Below are 18825 nucleotides of genomic sequence, written 5' to 3' on the forward strand. Positions count from 1 at the left end.
AAGTACTTCCTCCCACACCTTTTAATAGCCAGCTAGAAGAACTTTGTACAATGCCTTTGCCCAGAAGAGAAGGCTTCTGCCGGAAAGCGGACCCCACACTGCCTTGGAGACCCCACGCTGCCTTGGGGACCCCGCACTGCTTTGGGGACCAATTCCACCGGCCTCCTTACATGACTCAGATTCTATCTTGGGAAAGTTGTCTTGCTCTAGACACAGTTCTGTACCTTTGTGTCTAGAGCAAGATTTCTCAACCTTGGCACTACCGACATTTTCGGTTACACAGTTCTTTGTCGGGTGGGCTGTCAAGTGCATTGTAGGCTGTTTAGCAGCACCCCTGGTCTCTCCCCCACTAGATGACATTAGCACCCCCAACCCAGTCGTGATAATAAAAAATGTCTCCAGACATTGTCAAGCGTCGTCTAAACTAGAACCAGTGGCCGTTGAGTTGATTCCAACTCACAACAACCTCGTGTGTGTCAGAGTAAAACTGTGCTCCATGGGGTTTTCGATAGCTGATTTTGAGAAAAGTAGGCCTTTCTTTTGAGGCACCTCTGGAGGACTAAACTTCCAACCTATTGGTTAGCAACCCAGTCTCTCCAAATGCCCCGGGGGTCGGGGGAGGGAGACAAAATCACCCCCAACTGAGACCCACTGGTCTAGATGGTAGTCGCAGGTTACTGTAGGTGAAAAGGAGCTAGCAGAAGCCGGGGACCGTTTCTTTAAAAGTCCTGTGATTTTGTTTCTCTGTGCTTTCTTTAGGAAGAAGTAGGACAGCTGCCTGAGCCATTTACCTGTGCCTCCTCTAGTTCACCCTCCAGGCTCCTCTGAGCTGTCATGGCTTCCTTTTCTTCCTTTCTGGCACGCACGAGGGCCTCCTCTAATTGCCACTTTTCTCCCTACAATGAAACAGTTGGTCAGTGGTGCTTAAATGTGTGCTAAGCCTGTGAGTAAAATGACCACAGGAGACACCCACAGACGCACCAAAGGCTGTGCTCACAACGTTCCACTCACGGGCCCGAGGCGGCATACACCAGCCACGCTCCTGGGTGTTTGTGCCTGTCTGCCACCCAGTTCTTAGCCAGGTGTTAGCATCCACAGCATCTAGACTCTTTCTGAAAATATAAATATCTAGTCTCAACCCTGGAGATTCAAAAATGGCAGGAACTGAATGGGCCCAGGCAGATAAAGTTCTCTAAAAGGCTCCAGGTGATTCTGACAGCTGACCACATTTGGGTCTATTCTGCTGGAATTCATCTCCCTTTTCCTTTCTTTGGTCCCCACTTTCATTGTCAGCTGCCATTTCCCACAGCCATCTGTGCGTGCCTCTCACTTCTAGAGGTCTACCAAATCAGATCATTGGTTTGTCAAAACCTGTGTGGCTTCAAAGACCATTAACTATGTGTTAAAGAACAATGCCTTGGGTGACAATAGGCCTGGTGTTGTGTTGGGTCATCTTTTCAGGTGCTTGGAGCTCTCAGCTAACCATCAGGAGGTTGTGTGTGCCAGAAGTCTTGAGGCCTGGGTGAGTGGGGATTTCTGGGCCTGGTCCCGTGTTTTCCGCCCTGACCTTATCAGGCCTGTTCCCAGGCCTCTCCAGAAGCATCTCTCATTCACACCACTCTTTGACAAATGACAGAAACAGCTTGCCCAGAGGATACATTCACGATTGCACTGATCTTTCTTACTAACTTATGATGATAAATCCCTTCCAACTTCTCCAACCACTCGTACAGGAAAGAAAGATCAGCAGCTGCTAAACCCGGGATGGGGGCCGGCCAGCCTTACCTCATACTTCTTGAGCATTTCCCTCGCTTTGGCTTCCTTGCCTTCTGTGTCATCGATCTGCCTCTGAAGCTGGGTGACGCTCCGCTCCAGGTCTCCAACTCTCCCCCGCAGTCTATCATTCTCCTCCTTCAGGGCCTTCACCTGCACTTCAGCACCTGCCTGGTTTTGTTCTGAGGTGTTGCTCCGACTGGCGAGGACCTCGACATTCTGTTAAAAACATGGATCGGGAAAACATGGGCACCCATGTAGAGAGGCAGTCTCCAAGCACAAGGATAAAAAGCTGACGTTTATTAAAATCCCACTAAATGCCAGGCACTGTGTTAAGCCAGGGGTCTGCAAAATACAACCCATAGGTCAAATGCAACCTGCCACCTATTTTTGAAAATGAAGTGCTCTTGGGACACGCCATGCCCATTTGTTTACACATTGTCTATGCTGCTTTCACGCCACGCCGGCAGAGTCGAGTAGCAGCGACAGAGACCATATGGCCACAAAGCCTAAAATATTTACTATCTGGTCCCTTACAGAAAAAGCTTGCCAACCCTTGTGCTAAGTCCTTCACATGCAATTTCAGCCTTTTAACAACTCTAGGAGGCGAATACTATTCTTATCATCATTTTAAAGATGAGAAAACTGAGGTGAAGATAGATTAAGTAACTTGTCCAAGATGGGTGAGGAGGAAGTGCACTCAGGCCAAGTGGACCCAGAACCCATTCGTTCTCTTAAGCACTGCCTTTAGAAATGTTCGCTTCTCTGCCCTGTCACCACGTTGGCTATTGTTGTTAGGTGCCGTTAAGGCAGGTCTGACTCATAGCGACCCTACAGGACAGAGTAGAGCCCCCCCATAGGGTTTCCAAAGAGCAGTTGATAGATTCCAACTGCTGACATTTTGGTTAGCAGCCGCGTTCTTAACCACTCCGCAGCCAGGGCTCCCCCTCTTATCACAAGCAGCCCACAGCCTTTAACGAACTCTAGATGAGGGGCAGTTTCTGCTTCTAGCTTTTTTTTAATGCCCAAACAAAACAAAGATTTGCTCAAATTATGACAGAGTTCACAGTACAGGTTGTAGGTGCTATCTTCTGACAATGAGCTTGCGCTGCACACAATTCACAAGAGAAAGAAATGGCCGCAAGCACAGGATGGCTATTGTTAATTCCAGATATCACATGGGCTGTCTACCCTTTGCCTCAGCACCCTGCAGTGATAGTAAGTGGCTCTCCAAAGGTTCCAGCTCTCTGGGCGGATATCTTGCCTGTTCTCCATTTCACCACTACTATAAAGATAGCAACTTGAGGCAGCGGTGGTTCAATAGTAGAATTCCAGTCTTCCATACAGGAGACAAGGGTTCAATTCCCAGCCAACACACTTCATGCATAGCCACAACCCATCTGTCAGTGGAGGTTTACTGTTGCTACGATGCTGAACAGTTTCAGCGAAGCTACCAGACTAAGATGGACCAGGAAGAAAGACCTGGCAACCTACTTCCAAAAACCAGCCAGTGAAAACCCTGTGGTTTACAACAGTCTAATCCACAACAGGTCAATTAAGATGGTGCAGGACTGGGTAGCATTTCATTCCATTGTGCACAGGGTTGCCACGAGTTGGGGGTCAACTTGATGGTAGCTAACAACAACAACAAAAATACCAGTATGGGTCACCTACACAGGTAACAGAATTCATGGCAAACCTAATGCTCAAGAAACCATGCTGCAGGTGCCTAGAAGGAAAAGAAGGCCCAGGGACGGCAGGATTTGGCTTTAGCCACTATGTCATGGTCCCCTCGGGTGGACAATCTGATGGAATTGCTTGCATTAGCTTTTTGAAAAGATCTTTAAATCTTCTAACAACAGACTAAGCTGTATTCTTAGCTTGGCAAACAGAGAATTTTAGACATTAGAGCACCTTTCTGAAACCCACATGCTTAGTTCTATATGTCTGAGAGAGCCCATCGGAGCAAAGCAACTGAGTTGGCATGAGGTTAGCTGGCTTGGCTAGGGGAAACTAAGGGGCCAGCATCTGGAATTCCTCAGAACCACTTGGATGTCATCTCCTACTGACACTCATGAGAGGAATGCATCATAAAGATGAACAGAAGAGAAATAAAATGTGGTTGTAAGCTTGAGAATCCAGTAACAAGCCAGACCAGAAAAGAAAGAGAAAAGCCTAGACTGCCCGTCCCTGCCCTAACTTGGGAGACTGATATAATAAACTGATTAAAGGACAAGAGACTATAAACTACAGTTATCAATACTGTGTGGTACTGGCATAAGGACAGACATATAGATCAATGGAATAGTACTGGGAGTCCAAAAATAAATCCTTACATTTATGGTCAATTGATTTGTAACAAGGGTACCAAGACAATTAAATGGGAGAATGAGCAGTCTTCAACAAATGGTACTGGGAAAACTGGATTATCCACATGCAAAAGACTGAAGTTGGACCCCTTACCTCACACCATGTACAAAAATTAACTCAAAATAGACTATAGACCTAAATGTAACACTAAAACACAGGAATATAGAAATAGAAAACATAGGCGTAAATTTTCACTTAACTTTGGGTTAAGCAAAGACTTCTTAGATACAACACTGTTATGGACTGAACTGTGTCCCCCCAAAATATGCGTCAATTTGGCTAGGCCATGATTCCCAGAATTGTGTAACTGTCCACCATTTTGTCATCTGATGTGATTTTCCTATGTGTTGTAAATCCTACCTCTATGATGTTAATGAGGCAGGATTAGAGGCAGTTATATTAATTAGACAAGACTCAATCTACAAGATTAGGTTTTGTCTTAAGTCAAACTCTTTTGAGATATATAAAAAAGAGAAGCAAGCAGAGAGACCACAACTACCACGGCCTGCACCAGGCTGAGTCAAGTACAACTAGATGGTGCCCAGCTACCACCACTGACTGCTCTGATAGAGATCACAAAGAGGGTCCCAGACAGAGCTGGAGAAAAATGTAGAACAAAATTCTAACTCACAAAAAAAGACCAGACTTACTGCCTGACAGAGACTGGAGAAACTCCAAGAGTATGGCCCCTAGACACCCTTTTACCTCAGTAATGAAGTCACTCCTGAGGCTCACCCTTCATCCAAAGATTAGACAGAACCATAAAACAAAATGAGATTAAAGAGGCACACCAACCCAGGGGCAAGAACTAGAAAGGCAGGGGGAGACAGGAAAGCTGGTAATAGGGAACCCAAGGTCAAGAAGGGAGAGTGTTGACATGTCGTGGGGTTGTTAGCCAATGTCATAAAACAGTGTGAGTACTGTTTAATGAGGAGCTATTTGTTCTGTAAACTTTCATCTGAAGTACAATTAAAAAAAAAAAAAAAGCAGTTAGGGAAGCAGCTAAAAACAATAAAGTGAATGAACAACAACAAAAAAAACTTTTGTGTTGTAAATGATACCATCAAGAAAATGAAAAGACAGGCCACAAAATGGGAGAAAATATTTGCAAACCATTTATCTGATAAGCAGCTTATATCCAGAATATGTAAAGGACTCTTACAACTCAGTAATAAAAAGATAAACCAATTAAAAAGTGGGCAAAGGATCTCAACAGACATTTTCTCCAAAGAAGATACACAAATGGCCAAAAAGCATATGAAAAATGTTCAACATCATTAGTAACTGGGGAAATGTAAATTAAAACTACAAGGAGATACACATTTCACACCCACTAATGGCTAAAGTAAAAAAAGACAGATAATGATAAATGTTGACAAGGATGTAGGGAAATTGAAATCACACATTGGAGGTGGAAATGTAAAATGATGGGGGCACTTTGGAAAGCAGTCTGGCAGTTCCCCAAAATGTTAAACACAGAGCTAAAATATTACCCAGCAGTTTCACCTTTAGGTATATAACTAAAGAGAAATGAAAATATGTGCCTACACAAAAACGTACACAGGAATGTTCGTAGCAGCATCATTCACAATAGCTAAAAAGTGGACACAACTCAAATGTCTATCAACTGATGAATGGATAAACAAAATGTGGTATATCCATACGATGAAATATTATTCATCCATAAAAAGGAATGACGTACTGACACATGCTACTACATGGATGAATCTTGAAAACAATATGCTGAGTGAAAGAAGCCAGATGCGAAAGGACAAATATTGTATGACTTCCATTTATACACCATGGTCCAGAACAGGCAAACCCATGGAGACAGAATGTAGATTGGTGGTTTCCTAGGGCTAGTGCGGTAATGGAGAGAAGGGGTAGGAAGTGACTGCTAATAGGTGCGAGGTTTCTTTTTGGGATATTGAAAATGTCCAGCATTGACTGTGGGGAGAGGTGCACACTCTGAATATACTAAAAACCTCTGAATTGTACACTTCAAATGGATGAGTTGTGTATTACCCACATCATACCTCACAAAGCTCGTTTTTTAAAAAACACAAGGTAAACACAGGCAGGAGTAGGGATGGAGGGAGAGACGATGCCTTTACCCAGATGGTCTGGACTTCTACGAGAGGTGGAAGGGAGAGGAAGAGGAGAGTCGAGATACAAGCCTGCATTACCTTACTAACATGGAATTTTTTGCAGCTATCACCACTATTTATTTCTACACGTGTAGAAATAACACTTACACGTGTGGTCAGTGTTTTTTTGTTCGCCCAGAATTCTCAGGAAAAGCATGGAAAGGGATAAAGGGCAGCTGGGGTACAGAACACTAGATCTGGTTTTACTTGGATTTGGGCCTCCGACACACGAGATAAGGGAACCTGGACTGCATTTTGACGTTTAGGACTCAGTATCTTTCCTATTTGAAAGTTGTGGGGGCACATTCTGAGTCCTGAGGATTAGGTGCTGGGAGAACTGACCAGGTAGGCTTATCTCTCGGCTGGTGCCTGTCCAAAACCTGCCCCAATCCTAGCCCAAGAAGGCACTTCCCCTCTGCTGACGCAAATACATTTAGATAAAATTAAGTTTATGAGTTAAACAACAACTAGACTAAAGAGTCATGATTAAAAGCCACTTCACAGGCTGAGTTCACCTCTAGGGAAGCTTGTATGTGCTGTGGTAGTTAGTTAGGTTAGGACTATTTGTAAAGTGATGGGTTTTTTATTCTAACTTTATCACACAATGTTTACAAACAAATCTAACTTACACCTCTGTTGACAAACCTTTCCAGAGCCCCTTCCCTGCCCTTGCCCCCACCCCCACATCCAGTTCATCATTTTATATAGAACCCATAAGTCAAATCTCCATTTCTTGAAAACCAAACCAAACATGTTGCCACTGAGTAGATTCGGACTCATAGGGACCCCGTAGGACAGGATAGAACTGCTCCATAGGGTTTCCAAGGCTATAATCTTTATGGCAGCAGACAGCTACCTATATCTCTCTCCCTCAGAGACACTAGTGGGTTCCAACAGCCGACTTTTGGGTTAGCAGCCAAGCGCTTTAACCACTGCACCACCAGGGTTCCTTCTCTTTCTTGAAACCATACCTAATTCTTCTGCCTCAGTTTGAGATCTAAAAAAATAAAAATCATATACCTTTTATCAAGGCACGTACTTCATGTAAGCTCCCCACTTGACTTTCCAATGAAGGAAAATTGGCCTAGAAGACCATTCAACGTCCTCCTACCCGAAATTCTTTGATCTATGCATCTCTTCTCCAAATGCTTAAGTCTGTGTCTCATGAGCATGACCAAGGCAGTAGAACTGCACCAAGTCCTGGAGAAGATCTCCTCAGACAAGAGATTATGGAGGACAAACACAGCTGACCTCACTGAAGAGGTCAGTAGATACTTTCTGTGATTCTTTGATCTCAAGCCCTATCTGTAACAAGGAGATTATAGAGGATGGGAAGAGAACTGCTACACGACTTGAAGAATGTGATCAATGTCACCTAATTGTTTGTGTAGAAATTGTTGAATTGGTATATATGTTCAGTTGTGCATGCTCTCAACAACAGCAACAAAAAAACTTAAAAAAAAAAAAGATTATACAGGGTGCTCCAGTATAAATAACCAAAGAGCACACCGTTTTTAATGATTCATTTACCTACATCATACCACCTATCTAATGTCTATTTTATAAGGATGATATGGATTTGTTTTTTAATGTTTTTAGTATTACTCACCCATACAGAGTTATAGTAGTTAACAAAACTCCCAACACTCCAATTCCTTCATCACCCCAGAAGACTGGCAACCCCACACTAGGCCATTACCATAAAGACAAAAGCAACAGATGTGCTATTTTTTATTGTCCTTCAAGTTTGCGGCATCCCTTAAAATTGCACTGACGTCTCCTTTTTTAACCTATCAGGCAGCCAGGGTCAAAGGGTTTGATGAAACAGTGTATGACTAGTGCACTCTTACACATGCTGGTAGGGGTATAAGTTAGTATGAGCTTCTGGAGGACAATTTGGTAGCATCTATGAAACCATAAGGAAGCCCTGGTGGCATAATGGTTAAGGTGCTGGCAGCTGAAAGGTCAGCGGTTTGAACCCACCAGAGACTGCATTCCCATAAAGATTACAGCCTAGGAAACCCTATGGGGCAGTTGTACTCTGTCCTACAGAGTCACAATAAGTTGGAATCAACTCCACGGCACAAAACAACAACATGATATCATCACACACACACCCTCTGACAGAGCAACTTCTCTTCTAGCTCTTTATCTGACATATGTACAAGATGGCACCCGGACAAGAGTATTAATTGCAGCACTGTTACAGGAAAAGATCGCAAACAACTAGACGCAGATTGACCGGGCACTGGTAAAATACATAACATCCGCTCGATGGCATCTTGTGCCTCTGGGGGGCAGGGGGCAAGGACGATAAAGTGAGGGAAAACCCAGGTACCAGGTAGGACACACAGCACCAGGGAAGGGCAATAAGTATGTAATTACTTGGATACACGAGAAACTGTAGCACTAGCCAGCCTTGGGGAAGGGAATTGGGGGCTACAAACAGAAAGTGGAGGACAGGAAATTCTCTTATAACTTTCGAATTTTGAACCAGGGGAATTCAACAGATATTAAAATTTTTTAGATAAATAATACATTTTAAAACAAAGATTGAACACATGGGCTTGGAGGACAACCCGTCTCTCAGTCAAGTTCTAACCTTCCTCCACCCTGGAGAAGCCCTTCGCAAGCCCATTCACAGAAACCTCTGGGCCCTGGAAGATAACGGAGCCCAGGAGCAGCTGTACAAACACAGCACTGGCCAGCTCTCCCACGCTGGTTTACAGAGCTAAGCAATTCCTTTTCACCACATATAGCGGGAGAGTGGAAAAGGCCCAGATGGCCCAGGCTTGCACTTACATGAGGGCTTCTCCAACTTTTCTACCCGAGCACCCCTAAGCCAGAGAAGCCCAGTGTGGGGTGATGAGAGCCAACTAAGGGACTGGAAGGGATGGCTTTCGAGGCTTAGGGTTTTCGCTTAAAAACACATGGAAATTTTGCCTTTTACACCCTAACATTTTTCCATTCTACTTCATGTCTCCTTTTATATTAAGATACTGTATTCTTAGTCTTCCAGGAAGATGTGCCACTTTTACCCCACGGCTTTGCCAACCACTCTCCTCCCCACGTACCCGGCCCACGCACACGTACCCTAGCCTTCGTAACAGAGACATAAATCATCTCACCAATGGAATTCTCAGTTTTAATTCTAAAAATACATATCTAACAGTGTAAAGATCAGATTCAAATCCAGTCTGTGCCTCTCTCTAAGGCCTTTCTCTTGGTCTAGCCTCAAGGAGCTTTAGGTTCCTCATTTAAAAAAAAAAGAAAAAACCCATTGCCTTCAAGTCAATTCCAACTCATACTGACCCTATAGAACAGAGTAGAACTGCCCCATAGTATTCCCAAGGCTGAGATCTCTACAGAAGCAGACTGCCACATTGTTCTCCCACAGAGTGGTTGGTGGGTTTGAACTCGCCAACCTTTTGATTAGCAGCTGAATGCTTAACCACTGCACCACTGGGGCTCCTTATTTTAAAAAGAGGGACAGAAATTACCCACCTCATACATCGTTGTCCATGTCTACTAAAGTGACCTTGGCTGTTAAGGAGCCATTGTTAGTATTAGATCAACTTAACTCACATTGTTTTCCCAAAAGGGAAGGATTATTCACAGCTTATCCACTATGATTCTAAATCATCAAACCTAGCTTGGGGCCGCAATCTGCAACTTTTTACCAGTTAAAAATCCAGCCTGTTGTTAGTTGCTAACCAGTAGGCTCTGACTCAGAGTATAACACAATGAAACACTGCTGGCCCTGCGCCATCTTCACGACCATTAGTATGTATGTTTGAGTCCACTTTTGCAGCTAAAAAGAAAACCAAAGTCTTATAATAATCTTTCTGGGTCACTGTGCTGTACAAGTAAGATGACCCCTTTCTTATTTCAAGGGTAAATCAGGTTTCTTGGTTGGCTAATTCATTAAAAATTCAGTCTCATTTCCTAATCAAGGGTGGTCTGGTAAACTGACAGAAACTTAGAAAATTCTTCCAAAACAGGCAAACAGCATGTTTCAATGTGCTGAATTGCTAAATTTCCACTACTTCTAAAATAGTTGACTTTTAACCATATGGTCCAATTACTGATTTAAAGGGGGTGGCGGGGGGGAGACAGAAAGCAAATTCAAGTGTATCAGGAAAAAACGGCAAAACCCTACTTGCTTTCAGGTACCATTATTCATTGTAAATAATGACTTTCTTACTAGCTGGCACATTTTCATGAGCTAAAGCCTCATTTAGAAAAGTTCACACTGTCCCCTGGAGCCAGGGGAAGCTTTTATTCAAGATGAGCACAAACCCTCCACTGCCCCGGTGAGCATTTAGCCTGGTCCAAAGCACGGACACTTTCCTTGCGGAAGCACAGACTTGACACCGAGAGCAATAAGGAACATGTAGGGCTCTGGGCAAGGGTGCCTGGCCTGTCCTAGTGCAGACCCAACACATACACATACCAGGTTTTATTAATTAACAAGGCCTCTGCCACAGCCGGCTTTTGTTTCCTTTCTGTCTCCGCTTTTTGCTGACTGAGTGAAAACAGCGAGGCGTGGAGACCGCGGAGTCCAGGGAATGGAATGTGGGTTTGTCAGTTCCATCTCACTGGCCGCCTCCATGGCCCAGAGTGGATCTAGGCTGATAGGTGTCCAAAGTGTCCCTAGGTCAGGTCATCCTTCTCACCATCACCCCTAAGGACTTTCATTTCCACAAGGTGGATGAAAACTCACTGCCAGCGAATGGGTTTCAACTCATAGCAACACTATACAACAGAGTAGAACTGCCCCAAAAGGTTTCCAAGGAGTGGCTGGTGGACTCAAAGTGCCAACCTTTTGGTCAGCAGCCAAGCCGTTAACCACTGCACCACTAGGGCTTCCCACAATAAGGACCTGGTCACAAATAATGAGTCCCTCCCTTGCTCTGAATGTGGCAGAAAACCAAACCCCTGTATTGTGTCTTCCCCTTAACCTCACCAGAGCAAGAGTAAACTATTTGGGTACAGGGACATCATAGATTTTGGTCATAAATGGTTCACTTTATCACTTTCCCTAGCTATCTGCGAATTTCACTGGCACAGACCCTCTAGGCCAGGGCTTCTCAAATTGTAACGAGCATATGAAGCACCTGAGGATCTTGTTAAATGCTCAGCAGTTCTGGAGTGGGGCCTGGGACTCTGCATTTCTACCAAGCTCCCAGTGATGCCAATGATGCTGGCCCCCAGCTCTCACTTTGAGCAGAGAGGCTCCAGGCTGATGAGAAGCAGCTCACGACTTCAGGGCCTTTCTGCAGAGGCTCGCAGCTCAGTCAAAAGCACAGTTCTGTCCAAGTCCTTTATGCTTCTCGGTACAACTTTAAGAGCCTAGGATTCGGTGTCTGGTGGCTGGGATGCCGCAGCAGGTTGTGCAAACAGCTCACAAGATAACTTACACAAGTCTTTGACCCCTCTGAGCCTCAATTCACATCCTTAGAGCAAATGTATGAGGCAATCCTAGTCCTAAATGGGTCAGAGAATCAAAAAAAGAGAGAGAGAAGTTTTCAAATGTTGAAATCCCTACACAAATGTAAGGTGGTGGGTTCCTTCCTTCCTCCTTTTTGACTCTGCCTACTTTTGGGTTAAGATGGGGTGGAATCACGTAAAAAATCACCATTTTATTTCCCATACCAAGAGCTCCACTAGAGTTTCCAAAGATGTCTTTGCTGTGTTTCTCAACTACCAACACTATTCCTTCCCAACATATTGGCAGTTCAGAACTCAACTGGTTCCAAAATTACAAAACCCAAAAAAAACAAACCCACTGCCATCAAGTCGATTCCAACTCATAGCGACCATACAGGACAAAGTAGAACTGCCCCATGGAGTTCCCAAGGAGCGCCTGGTGGATTTGAACTGCCTACCTTTGGGTTAGCAGCTGCAGCACTTAACCACTACACCACTAGGGTTCCCACAAAGTTACAAGTGCATATTATTTGTTTGTTTGTGGCAAGTGGAGCAGTATATGAGAGAGATGGGAATAAATATGACAGACCAAATGGCAAAGAAGTAGACAGTGCTCAGTACCAAAACCTCAAATATTTTCAAGGAAAAGTTGATTCCATAGCCATGAATACTGAAGGTCAATATTCAATTTCCTTTTGTTAGAAGAACTGGATTCTAGACCAGACTGCTAATAATTTACTGTATGATGACTTCAGGCAAGTCATTTAACTTCTATCTGCCTTCAGTTAGCTTCTCCGTAACATGAATTGGTCAGTCTGGCTAGTTCCAGTGTCGCTTCCAGTTCTAACAATCTGGGATTCTAGAATGAACTTAAAGAAATTGGGCAATATTAAGAAATCATGAATATTGAATATAAAATACCAACTGCCAAAAATACAAACAGAATGTTTTTTTAGAAGTGAGAATGGCAAGACTGTGACTGGCTTACTTTGGACATGTCATTAGGAGGGGCCCATCACTGGAGGAGGACATCATGTTTGCTGAAGTAGAGGGCCAGTGACAACGAAGGAAACCCTCAGTGACTCAATAGCTGCAACAATGGACACAAACATAGCGATGATCATGAAGACGGTGCAGGATCAAGCGAGTGTTCATTCTTTTACAGATAAGATGGCCATGAGCTGGGGCCGACTCGCTGACAGCTTACAGCAATAACAAAGAATCCCAGAGGTTTTATTCCTACCGTACTGTGCTTAAATTTCATGCCCAAATGCTGTCAGCTGAGCCCAAATAGCTTCTAATCAATATCCGTGCCACACCAGCTATAGGTGAGGACCACTTCTAAAGACAGGCAACTTGCTGCCACTGAGGCAGGACTTGGTGTTACTAGCTCCTTCCCTCCCCACCATCAGTACGTAACTTGTCGTAATTCACCTACTTTAAATGTACCGTGTGCTTAATGAAGACTTTATTTGTATCCTGTGTTTTTATTGCCCTGGTAGGAATTGTCCTGCTTACCAAACCTAAAAACCAAACCCATTTGCTGTCGAGTTGATTCCAACCGATAGCGACCCTACAGAACCATCTAAAAGATGCACCTTTTAAACATATCCAATTACCTAGTTGTTCCTATAGTAACTTAGTGACTACCTAGGTTAAAGGTGTCATTGGTTTTCTTCACAATGTCCTTCTGAAATAAGTCAATATGCTTCCCTTTAAATAGTTAAGAAGCCAGATTCACTCTCAGGGTGGCCTGTAATTCAGACACAGGTCCAAGACAAAAGTTATGAAAATAAAATGCCTCACACTTGCTCACAGAACGCTTTCAACATATGGTCTTATTTAGGCCACACAACAAACCTATAGAGATACCGAAGATGGGGATAAAAATGCCTTTGAGAAAATAGAGGTCAAACAATTTTCCCCAGAGGCAATAGCTCAATAGTTAAGAGTTCAGGCCTTGACCTACCGTATGATTCATTTATATGAAATGTCCAGAATAGGCATGTCCATAGAGACAGGAAGTAGACTAGTGGTTGCCAGGGAGTTGGAAGAGGGTATTAGGAGGTCCAAGGCTTCTTTTTGGGATGATACAAATGTTCTGAAATTATGTAGATAGTTGTGAATGTTGTCCAACATTGTGAATATATAAACATCCCTGAACTGTAGACTTTAAAATGGCAAGTTTTATGTTATATGGATTTTACCTCAATTAAAAAAAAAAAATTCAGGCCTTGGAGTTCAGACAGACCTGAACTAGCCCCACTGTTCCTCTCTAAGCCTCTATTTTCCTGTTGTTCTAAAAATGAAATGAGATCTTATGCAAAGCATTTTGCAATATCTTAGACACACAGTAGGAGCTCAATCAATAACAGTTACACATACACAAAGGTCAGGCAGCCAAAAGTCGCACAACCAGAACTGGAACCCAGCTCTTCTGACTTCTCGTCTGTGACTGTGGTAGTGCTGACTGGGTCAGTGGCTGCTGGGAAAATTCCTCGAGTTAAACAGGTAGGGAAAAGGGGGACCCAACCCTGCAGACTGGGGCTTTAGCTACATCCATGCACTCACCAGACTGCATTTTACAGGCTTCTCTGAAACAGAGCTACAGACTGCCAGTTACTGGCTTTTGCCTTAAACACCACACTTTAAAAAGTCTTATAAAACTTTCCTATTCTCCCCAGGTTCTCTCAGCTTCCAGGAGATGAAGGAGCATCACATCACATTTGTAAGACACCATTTACGTCCCCCTGAGGACTACGATCTAAGCTAACCTTGTGCCTGCACATACGAGCCCTGTTTATAGAACCTAACATCCCCCACTGGGCTGTTAGCCCTCCAAGGAGCTGCTGTCTGGCGGAAGGGACTCCACCCAGACAATGCAGTGTTTCCAGAACTCTGTGTCACCAGAAAAATATTGGGCGGTGGGGGTAGAAAAAAGCAGAGGTTGGACTCCCAGCTAGATCCACCTTGCCACTGCAAGACCAGATGGCTCTACAAATAGTTTAAAAATCAGCTAGCTATCAGCACACATGTACCCAACAGGCTGAACAAGATTTCTGAAAACAGAAGACAAACAGTTTCTCCACAGCATTGCTTACTGGGGAGTTGTGGGGACCTCTCTAAGATAAACCAAAGGTTGAGTCCGGAAGCTAACAGGTCTTAACCGAGTCCATAGTTCTACACTGGCTTCCCAGGTGTCTTGTTATTTGCGAAAGCTGATCCTTCAACCTTCTCATTGTTTTGTAGCCACGTTTCCATAAGTGCTAAAAGAAAGCGTCAATTCTCAGTTGTAGAAATCACGCCATTTAAAGTGTTAAATAAAAATGCTTAGACCAGCCAACTCTTCAGACAGGGATTGGACTGGACTATGGGATAGAAAATGATACTGGTAAGGAGTGAGCTTCTTGGCTCATGTAGACACATGAAACTATGTGGGCAGCTCCCGTCTAGAGGGGAGACGAGAAGGCAGAAGGGGACAGAAGCTGGCTGAATGGACACGGGGAATACAGGGTGGAGAGGGGGAGTGTGCTGTCTCATTAGGGGGAGAGCAACTAGGATTACATAGCAAGGTGTACATAAATTTTTGTATGAGAGACTCACTTGATTTGTAAACTTTCACTTAAAGCACAATCAAAAAAATAAATAAATAAACCAAAAAAATAAATAAAATGCTTAGACCAAACTCTTAACCTGATGACCATTCTCATCAGTACCCCTTTGCATCCCTGTACTATACCAAATTTCCATGCAGAAAATTGTCAACGTTTCCTTTTGTCTCCCTAGGTCCATGGCTGCAGAACAATGCTAACAGGGGCTGGAGAGGGTCAATTAAGACTCACATCGCAGTCAGAAGGCAAGGGGCTGGGCCGATACTCTCTCAGAGCTTTGGGGCTGATCCCCCCAAACCCCAGAATTAAGACACACAACTAAAACCAAACCCATTGCCATGGAGTCAATGCTGACTCACAGTAATGCCATGTTACAGAGTAGAACTGCCCCCAAAGGGATTTCTTGGCTGTACTCTTTACGGAAGCAGTTTACCAGGCCTTTCTTCTGTGCTGCCACTGGGTGGATTAGAACTGACAATCGTTAGAAGTCAAACGCAAAGGGGAAGCTTTATTTCCTCCTTCAAAGATGTTGGCTGTTCTCTGGGGCAGAGTTGAGCAGACCTGGCGAGTGGTACTGCAGCTGCATGGAGTTCCTGATGGGGGACCCCGTCCTCTGGCCCCTTCCTTGAGGGGAGCCTGTGGGGTCAGGATGTGCCAAGACAGGCAACTCTGAAAGGCAAAGAGAGCAGCAGGACATCCTAATCCAGGCGTGGTCACCTGCACCCTCCGAGGTTTCATTCAAGTGACCATTTCTCTGAATTACAGCTGGGTTTTCTTAGAAACAGTAGTGGCGTTATGGGTGCATTCACCGCACGGATCAAGACAAAAGAGACAAGTGCCAAGCGTCAAAGCACTAGTCACTACGCAGAGAGCAAGCAGTGTCCAGGAAGGAATGGGCATGTACCACCCAGAAGCTACAGAGCATAAAGCACACATTTCTTCCCAGGCAGAGGTGTGGTGACTTTTTGGCCTCCATCCCCTGGACCAGTTGTCATCCAACCACAGCTACTGGCACAACTCTCACTCAGTCCCTCCTCTTCTGAATGAAGGGAAAGCAAATGTCATCCTCCCCCGGGAAGAGCTGGGAGGGACAGAGGGGGAGGGATGGAGTAACCAAGACTAATCAAAGCCTCCTCAGGATGGTTCTAGGGCCAGCTCCCAGAGAGGCACGTTGGTTTTAAAAGGGAGCCCAATTGTCTAGGGTCTTAAATGCTAACAAGCAGCCATCTAAGTTGCATCAATTGGTCTCAGCCCACCTGGATCAAAGGAGAATGAAGAACACCAAGGTCACACAATAACTATGAGCCCAAGAGACAGAAAGGGCCACAGGAACCAGAGACTTACATCATCCTGAGACCAGAAGAACTAGATGGTGCCCGGCCACAACTGATGACTGCCCTGACAGGGAGCACAATGGAGAACCCCTGAGGGAGCAGGAGATTAGTGGGATGCAGACCCCAAATTCTCATAAAAAGACCAGACTTAATGGTCTGACTGAGACTGGAGGAATCCTGGCGGTCATGGTCCCCAAACCTTCTGTTGGCCCAGCACAGGAGCCATTCCCGAAGACAACTCATCAGACATGGAAGGGACTGGACAATGGGTAGGAGAGAGATGCTGATGAAGAGTGAGCTACCTGTATCAGGTGGACACTTGAGACTGTGTTGGCATCTCCTGTCTGGAAGGGAGATGGGAGGGTAGAGAGGGTTAGAAACTGGCAAAATTGTCACGAAAGGAGAGACTGGAAGGGCTGACTCATTAGGGGGAGAGTAAGTGGGAGTATGGAGTAAGGTGTATATAAGCTTATATGTGACAGACTGACTTGATTTGTAAACGTTCACTTAAAGCTCAATAAAAATTATTTAAAAAAAAAAAGGGAGCCCATCTTGGGCGCCAACCATGGACACCCATCTGAGTCACAATGGGATCATTAGGGCTGTTCACCAACACTCCTGGTTCTCTCCTTCAGGTGCATGTAAGACCATGCTTCTTCCCTGCCTCCTTGAAGCCAGTGTGACCATGTGTTATGGACTGAATTGTGTCCCTCAAAAATATGTGTTGTAAATCTTAACCCCTATTTTTTTATACCTGTAGATGTAGCCCTGCTGGCACAGTGGTTAAGAGCTCAGCTATTACTAAAGGTCTGCAGTTCAAATCTACCAGCTGCTCCTTGGAAACCCTATGGGGCAGTTCTACTCTGTCCTATAGAGTCGCTATGAGTCGCAATAGACTTGACAGAAACGGGTTTTGGTTATACCTATGAATGTAATCCCACTGGGGAATAGGGCTCTATTTTTGTGTTAATGAGGACATGGTAGTGTAGAATGTGTCTTAAATCAATCACTTCTGAGATATGAAAGAGCACTTAGACACAGAAGAAAGCAGACACAGAAGGAAGACTGACACTATCTGAAGAGGCAAACCAGTCTACCAGCCCGGGAACTCCGAGGATGGCCAGCTTGAGAAGCTGAGACAAGGATTTTCCTTCAGAGCAGACAGACAGAGCCTTCCCCTAGAGCCAGTGCACTGAATTCCAACTTCTAGCTTCCTAAACTTTGAGAAAATAAATTTCTGTTCATTAAAGCCACCCACTTGTGTGTGGTACTTCTGTTATAGCAGCAGTTAAGAAACTAATACACTGCCTGACTAGCTTGGCCAATGAAATATGAGCAGAAGTAGTATGTGTCACATCCAGGTGGGTTCACACCACCCACCTTTCAGTTAGCAGCCAAGCACTCAATCATTTTGCACCACCTCGGCTGCTTCAAAGTGGCCCAAGGGGAAGGAATATTGGCGGCAGAGTCCAGAGCTGGTGGTCTAGTCCCACTGCAGCCCCTTATTAGCTGCTTGACCTAGGTAAGCCACTTCTCTGAGCCTCATTTGCACAATCATAAAACATCACAAGAGAACGGAATTCAACTCGGCATTTAAGTAGCTACCACAGATCATCTATGCTCAAGAAATATACAAGTTGAACAAGACACCACGCCATCCTTAAAGAGTTTAAAATCACACAGAGAGTTAACATGCTTATGTTTGAAATTTAAGTAATCACTGCTAAGGGGAGGACCATGCACACAATGGCCTGATGGGCTCTAAATTCATATCCATCTCCGCGTCTGGGAATACACATCTCCATGGAAGATTGAGTTTATTTCCTCTCCCTGACCTACCAATGTTTTTCCTTTCTCCAAAAAAAAAAAACAAACTCACTGCTGCTGAGTCAATTCTGATGCATAGCAACCCTACAGGACAGAGTAGAAGTGCCCCATAGGGTTTCCAAGGAGCGCCTGGTGGATTTGAAGTGTGGGTCTTTTGTCATAGCTCTTAACCACTATGCCTTCCTTTCTCCAGGTAAGTTTAAAGCAGACCTGGTGTTATGGACTGAATTGTGTCCCTCCAAAATAGGTGTTGTAAATCCTAACCTCCACACCTGTGGATGTAATCCCATTTGGGAATAGGGTTTTCTTTGTTAAGTTAATGAGGATGCAGCA

General features: G+C 44.5%; 1 protein-coding gene across 1 annotated transcript in view; it reads right to left on the bottom strand.

The window, feature by feature from the left end:
* CGNL1 (cingulin like 1) overlaps positions 1-18825 on the bottom strand; it is a 118889-nt gene that overhangs the window by 32647 nt on the left and 67417 nt on the right. Inside the window, exons 8-9 of the mRNA XM_064267493.1 lie at positions 1786-1992; positions 792-896 (exon numbers count right to left, since the gene is read on the bottom strand). Of these exons, the coding sequence (XP_064123563.1) occupies positions 792-896; positions 1786-1992 (312 nt within the window). The remainder of the gene's footprint in view (positions 1-791; positions 897-1785; positions 1993-18825) is intronic.

Source organism: Loxodonta africana, chromosome 13, assembly GCF_030014295.1.
Source record: "Loxodonta africana isolate mLoxAfr1 chromosome 13, mLoxAfr1.hap2, whole genome shotgun sequence".
In the NCBI taxonomy this organism is placed as follows: domain Eukaryota; kingdom Metazoa; phylum Chordata; class Mammalia; order Proboscidea; family Elephantidae; genus Loxodonta; species Loxodonta africana.